The sequence below is a fragment of the Neodiprion virginianus genome, chromosome 5 (assembly GCF_021901495.1).
Source record: "Neodiprion virginianus isolate iyNeoVirg1 chromosome 5, iyNeoVirg1.1, whole genome shotgun sequence".
Classification (NCBI taxonomy): domain Eukaryota; kingdom Metazoa; phylum Arthropoda; class Insecta; order Hymenoptera; family Diprionidae; genus Neodiprion; species Neodiprion virginianus.
This window is the reverse complement of record NC_060881.1, coordinates 9,385,080-9,398,230: the sequence shown is the minus strand read 5'-3', so window position 1 is coordinate 9,398,230 and position 13,151 is coordinate 9,385,080. Positions and strand designations below refer to the sequence as shown.

At 37.8% G+C, this 13,151-nt stretch overlaps 1 protein-coding gene across 3 annotated transcripts; it reads left to right on the top strand.

Annotated features, from left to right (window-relative positions):
* The first annotated feature begins 62 nt into the window (after positions 1–62).
* LOC124304793 (ester hydrolase C11orf54 homolog) lies at positions 63–5,260 on the top strand. Of its 3 annotated transcripts, none has more exons than XM_046763454.1 (7): positions 63–140; positions 2,798–2,881; positions 2,968–3,066; positions 3,231–3,409; positions 3,805–4,072; positions 4,192–4,358; positions 4,568–5,260. In XM_046763454.1, exons 2-7 carry the CDS (start codon positions 2,803–2,805, stop codon positions 4,751–4,753), a joined length of 978 nt encoding a protein of 325 aa, XP_046619410.1. In that variant the 5' UTR covers positions 63–140; positions 2,798–2,802; the 3' UTR covers positions 4,754–5,260. The 3 variants fall into 3 exon arrangements, with proteins under 3 accessions (XP_046619410.1, XP_046619409.1, XP_046619411.1); XM_046763453.1 differs by lacking the exon at positions 63–140 and adding an exon at positions 1,401–1,669; XM_046763455.1 differs by lacking the exon at positions 63–140 and adding an exon at positions 1,897–2,109.
* Positions 5,261–13,151: the final 7,891 nt, after the last annotated feature.

Sequence of the window (13,151 nt, the reverse complement as noted above, 5' to 3'; positions counted from 1 at the left end):
GTAACTTGAGAAGATAACGTATAGTGGGTTTCTATGTAACTCACAGTTAAAGATAAACATAATCAGTCTCTGATATTCAGAGTTCGTGACAAGAGATATCAACACCATTCCTAGTGTAGTGACCACAGACTGACATTTCGGTAAGTTTTTCATTGGTTAATTGGCAATTTTCTACTACACGGCATATGTAGCATGTAGTAATATCAACATATAAGTTAGTTTTAGTTATTACTTGATAGCAGACAGCAAAGATGTTTGTACGTAATTCAATTCATATTTCGATTCAAACATTTCAACATTAATCCGTAAATTTCTTTTAAAAAAACTCCCGAAGTTAAGAGGGCAAACGACAAAAATTTCGGAAAGCCTCGGTAGTAAAAAAAATAATCTAATATCGTGTTTTCTGTGAAGCAGCTTCGATCTTCATTCTTCAAATCTGTCATGTTCAAGCGGTGCAGTATTTCTAACAGAATACATATACAAAGTTATACCGTCCATAAAAATAGAAGAGGAAAGCTGTCTTCAAATTTAAAACTGCAGTTCATAGTTTCTGTATTTGCTTGTCCCTTATATCGCTAATTATATCGTGCCGATTGTATTGTTCAGTGATCGCGGTTTTTAACCATCATGAATAGGAGCGGAAAAATTAAATCAGAGAATGTAATAATTGTCAATAAAATCATTAGACAATCGATCGGTTGTTACCACGGAGTTGAATTTTGTTGCATTAAAATTGATTCACCATTGAATCAAATTTTATTACACAGGATAATTTTTATCCGTGTTACTCATGATCTTACAGTTCAGGCACTTTTTTTCTATGACGTATGTGTCCAAATTAACTTGAGTGCAGCTCACCGGCCATAAGAGTGAAAAAAATAGCTGCTTGTGTTATCTCGTCGATAATGATCTATATGTATTTATTTTCCGTTAGGCTGACAGTATCAAAGATTTTAATTCTTGAAGCTCTGTTAACAGATTATTTGCGAACAGATGTAATTTAAAGTTTTCCTCCCTTGTGAAAAAAGTGAATGCAAAATTGGTCAATTTTAAACGCGATTTTCTCACATCTTTCGCTGAGTGTATTAGACATTCGGAATACCTGATTCTTGCTACATACTCAAAGCCGTGAAATTCTCTAATTTTTTGACGTATTTACACTTAATAGAAGATGTTCCTCGGACTGTTCTCAATACCATTGCATTCTCCGTAAATATTTGTTAAAAAATTAACAGTAACCTTTCCCTGCTTAATTCATACAGCCTACATTATAATCAAGGAATACTTGTTTTCATTCGTTCATCTATACAAAATGATTTCGGTCGTTACAATCAAATTTTGTTCTGCTCATTCGTCACGTGTCCTCCCCTCTTTTTCTACGTCATACAGTTAGGTGAGTACGGTCCGAATGTACAGCGTTTAAATCATGCAAGTCCAGGCGAGGAGGCAAACATTCGGCGTAGTTGAACTATCAAATTGAGTTATAACATCGGTGTTGATTACGGAGAATGGTATCAAGTCATACAAGTTTATCGAAGATGATCTAAGGCACGTATCAGCCAATTCGAGTGCAATATTTTCTGAAGTAAATCACGCTACGTAATCCACTGGCTTGATTGGTCTACCTTTTCTATTCGTCGCAAGCTGTAAAGAGCTACTCTCAAATATCGTGAGTCAACAAATCTTTTTTTGTTATATAATACACATGAATTGCTTGTCGTATTTGAAATTAAAATTTCGTTAGTCGCGGATGGAAACTTACAGAATATGTGCCTAAAATTGTAAAGAAATAGACAAAATATTGATTCTACATCTGTTTCGATACAGTTTTTGGCACAGTTTTTCTACGTATCTATCCGCGTCTAACGGAGTACTATTATTATTATATTATTATTTAGCAGATCTATCATCTGAGCTGTAAGCTACGTCAATTGCTCTCATTGACTGAGTCGTTCAAAATTTTCTTGCGTTATTCGCACATTAAGCCCTGTTTGTAACCTGCTGTGAATTAGAGTCTCAATATTTTGTGAATATAATTTTAATACCGTAATATTTGTTCACCGGAATGCATTGAGCGATTCGTTTCCTGTCAAGAAATTACAAATATAGGTATATATAAAAACATTATATCTATATGTATAATTTTTATCCTAAAATCAAAAATCTTGTTTACTACACTCCTTCCTTTGGATCATTCCATTCCTGTGAAGTCTTCGCTCTCATACATCTGATATTATCATACAATTGGTCTTAATAATTTTCTGTCTCGAAATTTAAAAAAATTGAACTGGTCCCATGTTTAATTCATGGGAAATGGAAGATACATAACTTATTTTATTAATTGAGCTTTTGCTACTACTTTATTTTTCATCATTGTTTGGTATATTTTTCTTCTTCGTCAACTCTCCGATTGTTTGGGGTACACTTTTAGTGGCACAAATGCACTTTGCTTATTTAATACTCTACCCCATTCGTTTCAAAGTGAAACAGCTTCATTTTTCTTACAACTAACCGACATGTTGTCATGTAATTTCCCTATTTATTTTCGCAATTTCAGTCGAATTTTGTTTACAGATCAATCCTACATTTTCAGTACCCTTTATATTTTCTTCAAAAAATCAGCTTCTGCGTCTCAGATTGTCTTTACGTAAAGACATACCCATTTTGATTTTGCCAAGGGCAATAGGTTGCCTGTTATCTTTATTACTATGTATAACTGATAATAGTTTTTATTATATCAACATTTAATTATATTGAATATTATTATACATTTCTTTAGTATATTTCCTTATTACAGGTACAATGGCGACCCTGGATTCGAGCAAACTGCCGATAGTGACGAGAGCGTTGCATGTTCCACCCCTAGAAGAAATAAGAGACAGTAACAGATTAACAAAATAATTTAATAATGAACAACAAAGTGGCTAAGTGAAACGTATATGGTAATATTTACTTATCTGTTCACAGTCCTGAGGGAAGCCTTGCCTGCAAACTTTGCAGAGGTAACAATAGATGTAGTTGATTGCCCAGACCTCACTCAGCAGCCATTCTCTCTGGCTGAACCAGGTAATTAGTACCAAATTTAGAAAACATTACCATCATTTCCAAATGCAATAAGTTTGACTAATTGTTCTCTGTAACTTTTTTAAAGAAGTTTATAATATAGATTAATTTGTGCTCTGTGTTATCTGATGTGAGTTTTTGAATTTTGTTTTTTTTTTTACTTAAAGGTCTTGGTGGTGGTACAAAACTTCTTGAAATCGGCGGCATTCCATACTTGTTCCCTCATGTCCACAGAGACAAGGTGTATGATATAAAATCCATACTTCAGAACGTAGATCACAGTGGCAAAGCGTTCATCATTGGTGCTGGAGTTGGGCCATGGCCACTTGTGAAATCAAATTGTGAGGTAATTCAGCAAACGTTTGTTTGTATGTACTAAAACTTCTTGTCAATAATTTTCAATCCGCAATTCAATTTTCTTACTGACAATGGGTAGGTTCTAACTTGCAAATGGTCAAGCAGAGTTCTAATTTGGTAGATTTGAACAGTTTTGTGATATTTCGCCTCCTAGTAAATGTTCTAAGTTTTCGAACTTGGATAATCGCTGCCATATTGATAAAATGGCGAGAAAACCAGTTTTTCGAAAATATCTTCTTTTCGTCCCTACCCAGGCTGAAAGTATTAAGCATAAATTAGGACACCAAACTGCAAAAATCTACCAAATTAAAACTGTTCTTGACGTTTTGCAGCGAAAGCCTTATTTTGTGACTTCATTACCTGGACTATTTAACATTTTTACAGTTGATGATGAACATGTCAATTTCTCCGACAGAGAGTTCAACTAAGAATGCCACTCACATTTGTATGGTTGACAAAGGTGATGGAAAATGCGTTGACAAGACCTTATCTGCTAGTGAAACACGTTTCTCTCTATCAGCCAATCTTTTTCTAAGCGAGGGTAAACCTGGCAAGGTCATAAAGGTTCATGTCAAAAAACGGTCGGGAAGTAACGATTTTATTGGCAGCATTCGCGCAGCCCTAGCAGCTCGCTACACTGAACAAGTTGTCTGTAAGTTTATATTAATACTTAAACAAACCGTAATAATATTTTAAAAAATTTGTTATTACTTACTGTGTGCCCATATAGTTTCTACGATAATTTCATTATCTTGTAATCCATTATCTCAGGTTTGGGCGGAGCCTTCTTTCTAAAAGAAGGTAAAGCCAAACTCCACATTATGTCAGATTTTACTGAGGCACCACTAATAAGTTATGACGACTTGAAGAAATGGCTCAACTTCTTCGAAATGTCTGCACCTCTGGTAGCTCTTGGTACTCTCGTCACTGCAAGCACAGTAAGTTAATGACATCAAATCTGTTCGTTTTAGCGGCTCGTATAGAATAAGCGAAAAAATATTGTTACATCACTTATTACTTCAAAGGATTATTAATTATTATTCATTACCGAAAGTAAATGAATCGAATTCACCGAAGCATTCTGTATGTGAAATTTCATTTTCGACGGAATTATGGATCAGATATTTGCTGTTTATTATTATTGCAGGATTTGGATCTGCTAGTTGAACATTTCCATACCTTCTCAGATCATGGTGAGGGAGGGCATTTCCATTTTGATACGACTCCAGATACTGCTGAGTATGTGGGCTACTTCAATGTTATTGAAACAGTTTACAGAGTGGACCAACCTCCCGTGCCGTTCAACTTTGAAGGGGAATTTAATCTGTTTTAATTTACAGAAACGTTTAATTAATCTGTAGTATTTACATCTAACTAACTAACATCTCAAATTTGTTCAAAACATTTTATTGCGAATTTTATATTTTACAGGATTTCTCGTTAATGTGTAGCAAAAAATTACATCCGTTTGTAATTGACCTATTCGATAGCATCTAATAGCTAAGGGCTGGTGGATTGGCCAATTTCAAACGGCTGTAATTCGCGATCGATAAATTTCAAAAGTAAATACGTTCAAGTCTCAAGTATTATCGAGAAACACATTGGTAGTCTATGGGCCAATGTTCCTAAGTTACGCTGTACATATTATTGCCGTGCAAAAAATTATAATAAATGTAGATCCAAGCATAAAATCAAAGGTGAATCGAAGGTCTATTTTGAAAAATATTTTTTTTTCTCACTGATGAAAACATTATCGAGTTTCTACCACTCTTGATGACTTTAGATGAACTACTTTACGGCTGTATCTGAATCATTCAGATGATAAATTCAGTGCACCCCACCCGCAACTTGTTTCTTCATTAATCCCAATCCTTAATAATCCTCTCAACATGCAAAGCTTTGTATTTGCAGTTGTATCAAATGTACCAGATGTGTGACAGTTAATATTCCATTGGAAGTCGTTTACAGAACGTAACAATCGTTTACGATTTTACCGAAGCATCAAGTTCAGTATTGACGCTACTGCATCTTACAGTATTATTCACCCAGCATATTTATATACATATATGCTGAATGTTGTAATAACAATGGTGAAACAAATCACAAGGGAATGAATTGTTTTTATATATTTATTGCATTCTTTTCGGTACTTTCTACCATCAGCCCAGCTGTGGTTGAAACTGTCGATTGAATGATTTTGCAACCTGTAAAACTGTAAAAGCAGTTCTGCAGGTTGCAGCGATGATTGCTGTCGCTTGCTACCGCTCAAAAAATTACCTGGAATCGCAAGGCAGAGGCTGCTTGGTTAATTTTAGATAACATTACGCTTATCGTTACGATTCATGTTACATTATACATCATATCATATCATCATACGTCATTCATCATACATCATACATCATCATACACCATACATTATACATCATACATCATACTTCATACATAGTATTAAAGTTCGAAACCAAAGTTTGGATGTTCGCATGTTCAGATGTTCCGAAGGTGACGTCACACAAAATTTTTTTTCTCTTGACGTCATCGATCTATAGTAATCGTCGACGACGAAAATCAGCTAGCCAAATTCCTCAGTCTGGAAACAACCGCGCAGTATAAAGGACGTATGAAACTCGCGCTTCGCAGATTTCGAGTACCGGGTTCTCTACCTACTCGATCCTGCGCTCCGGGTCCGCTTCCTGGTGAAACTCGACTTCCTGGACTAGCGCTCCGTAGTTTCTGCGCTCAAGGTCTGCTACCTGCAGGAACTCGACTTCCAGGACAAGCCCTCCGTGATTCCTGCACTCCAGGTCTACTACCCGGTGAAACTCGACGTCCAGGACAAGCGCTTCGTGGTTCCTGCGCATCAAATCCGCTACTTGGTGAAACTCGACATCCGGGACAATCGCTCCGGAGATTCTGCGCGTCAGGTCCACTACTTGGCGCAACTAGTCTTCAGGGACAAGCGCTCCGTACTTTCTGCACTCAAGGTCCACTACCTGGTGAAACTCGACTTCCAGGACAAACGCTCGATGATTCCTGCGCTCCAGGTTCACTATCTGGTGAAAATCCACGTCCAGGACAAGCGCTCCGTGGTTTCTGCGCTCCAGGTCCGCTATCTGGTGCAACTTGACTTCAGCGCCAAGCGCACGGTAGTTTCTGCGTTCAAGGTCCACTACCTGGTGAGACTCGACTTTAGGGACAAGTGCTCGGTAGTATCTGCGCTCAAGGTCCACTACCTGCGGGAACTCGACTTCCAGGACAAGCGCTCTATGATTCCTGCGCTCCAAGTCCACTACCTGGTAAAACTCGACGTCCAGGTCAAGCGCTCCGTGGTTTCTGCGCTCCAGGTCCGCTATCTGATGAAACTCGACTTCCAGGATAAGCGCTCCGTAGTTTCTCCGTTCAAGGTCCGCTACCTGGTGAAACTTGACTTCCAGAACAAGCGCTCCGTAGTTCTGGCTGTCCAGGTACTTGACCTGGTGACTGTTGACCTTCACGACTAACTTTTAACTTTACAAGTCTGATTATTGAAAACCTCATCTTTTGTACTATCAAACCAATATGCATGCTTCAGATAACATTTTGAATCGGAAAAAAACCGAACTGCCAGGATCAACAAATTGCAATTGGTGAGTGGTTGGCATTGTATACATAGAAATTTATAACAATAACGTCGTTCAATTAGAGCTAAAATTGCTGTGCGTGGTGTTTGAAATCTGTCAGCACTTAACTGATTGTTTTGTGGTATTTTTTGACGAAATTAACGTCATAAAATCGCAATACGTTATACTTATATGCATGTTTCAACGTTTAAGAATTTTAAGAACGGTGAAAGAAATTTTTGGGGGGTTCATCGTGCCTCAGTCTCCCCTACAACTATGTCATCTGGTGAAACACTGACAACGAGTAAGCGAGCGCACGAGCACAAAAACGAGTTACACTAGGCATCCGACCCCGAGCGATCTTTAGCAAGCGAGTGTTTGCAAACTAGTTATTTTTAATTCGCGCACCATTCTATTATCGATGTACCAAAATAACCCAAAAAACCGTGATGTCATATTATTGTCGAGCTCAAACGTAAAAAGTTACGATTTTTACCAAGAAAATTCTGAACAAAAATAAATGTGATTTAACGTTTTTTTCTCAGTTCTTTAGTTCATCGATGACAAAAATATATGTCAATTCAAGTAATTTGAGTTTTAACATTTCAGACAAAAATTACGCACTCCATCTATCCTGCCAATTCGAGATTACAGCGGCGAGGCGCTTCAATGGCCGGTTAATAACATCGCCATATTGAGACAATTGATCATAAGTAAATTTTTCTTGTACTGTCCAAATGTGAGTTAAAGAACACTCGAAATTTTAAAAAGCTTCGTTAGTTATCTCCAATTAAATAAAAATAACCAACAATCAACGTTTCGCTTAAGAATTATCGTATTTCACTGACTTGATTAAAAAAAAAATATTTGTGCTTACCCCCACCTTTCATACGGCAGCATTTGAAGAACCCAGTTTTTACTTTAAACAGACATGAAAGCTACTTTTTCTCCATTATCTGATTTTATTATTGACCTTTTTTCGGTGTTGCTTAAATATTTAGCTATATAATTATTGATGGCTTTCAGTTTTTATCCATTTGTATACGTTGATTGTAGAAAATAAATGATCATCATCAACTATTTTCACGTTAACCATTACCAAGAAGCTTTGTTACTGATTGTACACGGTGAGTATAACATTTTCATGATGTTTAATGGCAATTGTAAATATCTTTTATGGAAAATTTTTGAATCTCGTCGCGTTTACAATTATTTACATCAATCCGTTTTTCACGCATGCCCAAATTCAGTGGCTATCAATGCGCTGGTGATATTTATTCTATTATTCATTATTATTCAATTATATTAATCGTTACACAATATTTTTGATAAGTTCTGATACTGAGAAAATTTGATACTATTCAAGGTATAACCCGAAGTGGTTAGCAGTAATCGTTGTAGGTGGTCGAAGGCTGTAAGTTTACATGCGTTGATCGCAGCGTATCGGGGCTGCGCCCAATCGATCTCTCTCGCGAAGTTACGTCGGAATAGTGCGTGAAAGAATTTCTTTCAGCACTTGTCAGAATCGCGAAAATTTTCGCCAAAAATGCGAAGCCTTACTTTTCCTCCATTTTTGGAGCCGAAATTTTTAGTCTCAGATTCGCTTTGAATTACTCTTACCTGATTATTTGGACCCTCAGGAACTCAGAAGACGCAGCGAAATTAGCGTAGGACCAACAGGAGAGGAACGGCGAGCGAAAAAGCACCAGCTGAAAAATGTCGAAAACACAGGTTCTCGTTTTTTGGCTGTAACTTTTGATCCGTTGATCGCAGCCTATTGGGACTGCGCCCAATCGATTTGTCTCGCAAAATTACGTCGGACTAGTGCCAGAAAGAATTTATCCCAGAACTTTTCAAAATCGCCAAAATTTTCGCCCAAAATACAAAGGGGTTAACCTTCCTTTTTTTTTGACCGAAAAATCTTCCGTCTCAGAATTGATTTGCATGACCCTATCCCGACCAATTGGACCCCCAGGAACTCAGAAAACGCAGCGAAAAGAGCGTGGGACCAACAGGGGAAAAATGGCGAGCGAAAAAGCACCAGCTGAAAAATGTCGAAAACTCAGGTTCTCGTTTTTTGGCTGTAACTCGTAATCCGTTGATCGCAGCCTATTGGGACTGCGCTCAATCGATTTGTCTCACAAAATTACGTCGGACTAGTCCCAGAAAGAATTTATTCCAGAACTTTTCAAAATCGCCAGAATTTTCGCCCAAAATACAAAGGGGTTAACCTTCCTTTTTTTTTTGACCGAAAAATCTTCCGTCTCATAATTGATTTATGTGACCCTTTCCTGACCAATTGGACCCCCAGGAACTCAGAAAACGCAGCGAAAAGAGCGTGGGACCAACAGGGGAAAAATGGCGAGCGAAAAAGCACCTGCTGAAAAATGTCGAAAACGCCGGTTCTCGTTTTTTGCCTGTAACTTATAATGGGTTGATCGCAGCGTATTGGGACTGCGCCCAATCGATTTCTCTCGCAAAATTACGTCGACATAGTGCATGCAAGAATCTATTCAGTCAACGGCTGACCATCGAAGGGCCTGGCTTAGTCTGGAATCGGCAGGAGAGATGAGGTGTGTATTTCTTGTATGAAACGTGAAAACTATAAGCATTATACATCATATCATATCATGATACATCGTACATCGTACATCGTACATCATACATCATACATCATACATCGTACATCATACATCATACAACATCATACCTAGTATTACAGTTCGAAACCAAAGTTTGAATTTTCGGATGTTCGGAAAGTGACGTCACCAATCTAAAATCGGCTAGCCGAGTTCCTCAGTCTGGTAACAACCGCGCAGTAGAGCGGACGGTTGAGAGTCGCGCTCCGCAAATTTCGAGTACCGGGTTCTCAACCTCCCGGATCCCGCGCTTCGGGTCCGCTACGCGGTGAAACTCGACTTCCAGGATAAGCGCTCCGTGGTTCCTGGTTCATGTTTACAATAAATTATTTCAATTCGTTTTTCGCGCAACCCCAAATTCGGTAGCTGTCGGTCCGCTAATAAAATTTCTCGACTTCCAGGATAAGCGCTCCGTGGTTCCTGGTTCATGTTTACAATAAATTATTTCATTTCGTTTTTCGCGCAACCCCAAATTCGGTAGCTGTCGGTCCGCTAATAAAATTTCTCGACTTCCAGGATAAGCGCTCCGTGGTTCCTGGTTCATGTTTACAATAAATTATTTCAATTCGTTTTTCGCGCAACCCCAAATTCGGTAGCTGTCGGTCCGCTAATAAAATTTCTCGACTTCCAGGATAAGCGCTCCGTGGTTCCTGGTTCATGTTTACAATAAATTATTTCAATTCGTTTTTCGCGCAACCCCAAATTCGGTAGCTGTCGGTCCGCTAATAAAATTTCTCGACTTCCAGGATAAGCGCTCCGTGGTTCCTGGTTCATGTTTACAATAAATTATTTCAATTCGTTTTTCGCGCAAGCCCAAATTCGGTAGCTGTCGGTGCGCTAATAAAATTTCTATAACTTTACAATCTTCTCATAATCTTTTTGGTAAAATATGTCGATAAAAAAATTATATCAAACCTTACACATTATTTTTGATTTGTTCTCACGCTGAAAATATTTATTAATATTCGAGGTATAACTCGAGGTGGTTGGCGGTTTTCGTTGGAGGTAGTTAGGGGTGGTTGCGGGTAATCTCGGTGATTCAGGAGGAGGGGGACAAGGATTTGTGCTCGGTGAGTAAAACACTTTTATAATATTTCATGGCAATTGTAATTATATTTTCTCTGAAATATTTCAAACTTGTCATGTTTACATTAAATTATTTCAATTCATTTTTCGCGCAAGCACAAATTCAGTAGCTATGAATAAGCTTATACAATTTATTATATTATTAATTAGTTAATTAATATTCTTACAATATTTGATGGCAATTGTAATTATATTTCATCTGAAATATTACAAACTTGTCTCCTTTACAATAAATTATTTCAACTCATTTTTCGTGCAAGCACAAATTCAGTAGCTACGAATAAGCTTATACAATTTATTATATTATTAATTAATTATTCAATCAATTACTCAATTATATTAATCCTTACACAATATTTTCGATGTGTTCTTATACTGAAAATATTTATTACTATTCAAGGTATAACCTGAGGTGGTTGAAGGTGGTCGGAGGTGGACGAGGAGGAGGACGAGGAGGACGAGGATTTGTGCTCGGTGAGTAAAACACTTTTATAATATTTCATGGCAATTGTAATTATATTTTATTTAAAATATTTCAAACTAGTCATGTTTACAATAAATTATTTCAATTCATTTTTCGCGCAAGCACATATTCAGTAGCTATGAATAATCTTATACAATTTATTATATTATTAATTAATTAATTGATATTCTTATAATATTTGATGGCAATTGTAATTATATTTCATCTGAAATATTACAAACTTGTCACGTTTACAATAAATTATTTCAATTCATTTCTCGTGCAAGCACATATTCAGTAGCTATGAATAATCTTGTACAGTTCATTGTATCATTAATTAATTGATTAATTACATTAATCCTTACATAATATTTTTGATGTGTTCCTATACTAAAAATATTCATTACTATTCCAGGTATCACCCGAGGTGGTCGGAGGTGGACGAGGAGGAGGACGAGCTGGACGAGGAGGAGGACCAGGTGGACGAGGAGGAGGACGAGGTGGACGAGGAGGAGGCGGGGTGGGTCGTGGGAGAGGACCTCTCCTCTCCTCAGAGGAGAGGAGGAGGCGGGGTGGGTCGTGGAAGAGGACCTCTCCTCTCCTCAGAGGAGGGGAGGGGGAGGGGGAGGGAAGGGAAGGGGCGGGGTGGGGCGCGGAGGAGGGAGTGAGGGAGGGAGGGAGGGAGGGAGGGAGGGAGGGAGGGCGGCCGGGAGGGAGGGTGGGCGGGCGGGGGGTGTTTTGCTCTATTAACTTTAATGGGCTCGCATCGACATCCGTCCTCCACTCTCTCCCTCCCGCCCTCCCTCCCTCCCTCCCCGTCACCCGCCCTCCCCCCCGCCCACCTCTCCCCCTCCCCTCCTCTGAGGAGAGGAGAGGTCCTCTCCCACGACCCACCCCGCCTCCTCCTCTCCTCTGAGGAGAGGAGAGGTCCTCTCCCACGACCCACCCCGCCGCCTCCTCGTCCACCTCGTCCTCCTCCTCGTCCACCTGGTCCTCTTCCTCGTCTAGCTCATCCTCCTTCTCGTCCACCTCCGACCACCTCGGGTAATACCTGGAATAGTAATGAATATTTTTAGTATAGGAACACATCAAAAATATTATGTAAGGATTAATGTAATTGATCAATTAATTAATAATATAATAAATTGTATAAGATTATTCATAGCTACTGAATATGTGCTTGCACGAAAAATGAATTGAAATAATTTATTGTAAACGTGACAAGTTTGTAATATTTCAGATGAAATATAATTACAATTGCCATCAAATATTATAAAAGTGTTTTACTCACCCAGCACAAATCCTCGTCCACCTCCGACCACCTTCAACCACCTCAGGTTATACCTTGAATAGTAATGAATATTTTCAGTATAAGAACACATCGAAAATATTGTGTAAGGATTAATATAATTGAGTAATTGATTAAATAATTAATTAATAATATAATAAATTGTATAAGCTTATTCGTAGCTACTGAATTTGTGCTTGCACGAAAAATGAATTGAAATAATTCATTGTAAAGGTGACAAGTTTGTAATATTTCAGATGAAATATAATTACAATTGCCATTAAATATTATAGGAATATTAATTAACTAATTAATAATACAATAAATTGTATAAGATTATTCATAGCTACTGAATATGTGCTTGCGCGAAAAATGAATTGAAATAATTTATTGTAAACATGACTAGTTTGAAATATTTTAAATAAAATATAATTACAATTGCCATGAAATATTATAAAAGTGTTTTACTCACCGAGCACAAATCCTCGTCCTCCTCGTCCTCCTCCTCGTCCACCTCCGACCACCTTCAACCACCTCAGGTTATACCTTGAATAGTAATAAATATTTTCAGTATAAGAACACATCGAAAATATTGTGTAAGGATTAATATAATTGAGTAATTGATTAAATAATTAATTAATAATATAATAAATTGTATA

Coding starts and splice junctions, on each gene's coding strand:
- LOC124304793 (XM_046763454.1), top strand. CDS start 2,803: ATGGCGACCCTGGATTCGAGCAAACTGCCGATAGTGACGAGAGCGTTG. Junction 3,410..3,804: donor TTGTGAAATCAAATTGTGAG/GTAATTCAGCAA, acceptor ACATTTTTACAG/TTGATGATGAACATGTCAAT. Junction 4,359..4,567: donor CTCTCGTCACTGCAAGCACA/GTAAGTTAATGA, acceptor TTATTATTGCAG/GATTTGGATCTGCTAGTTGA.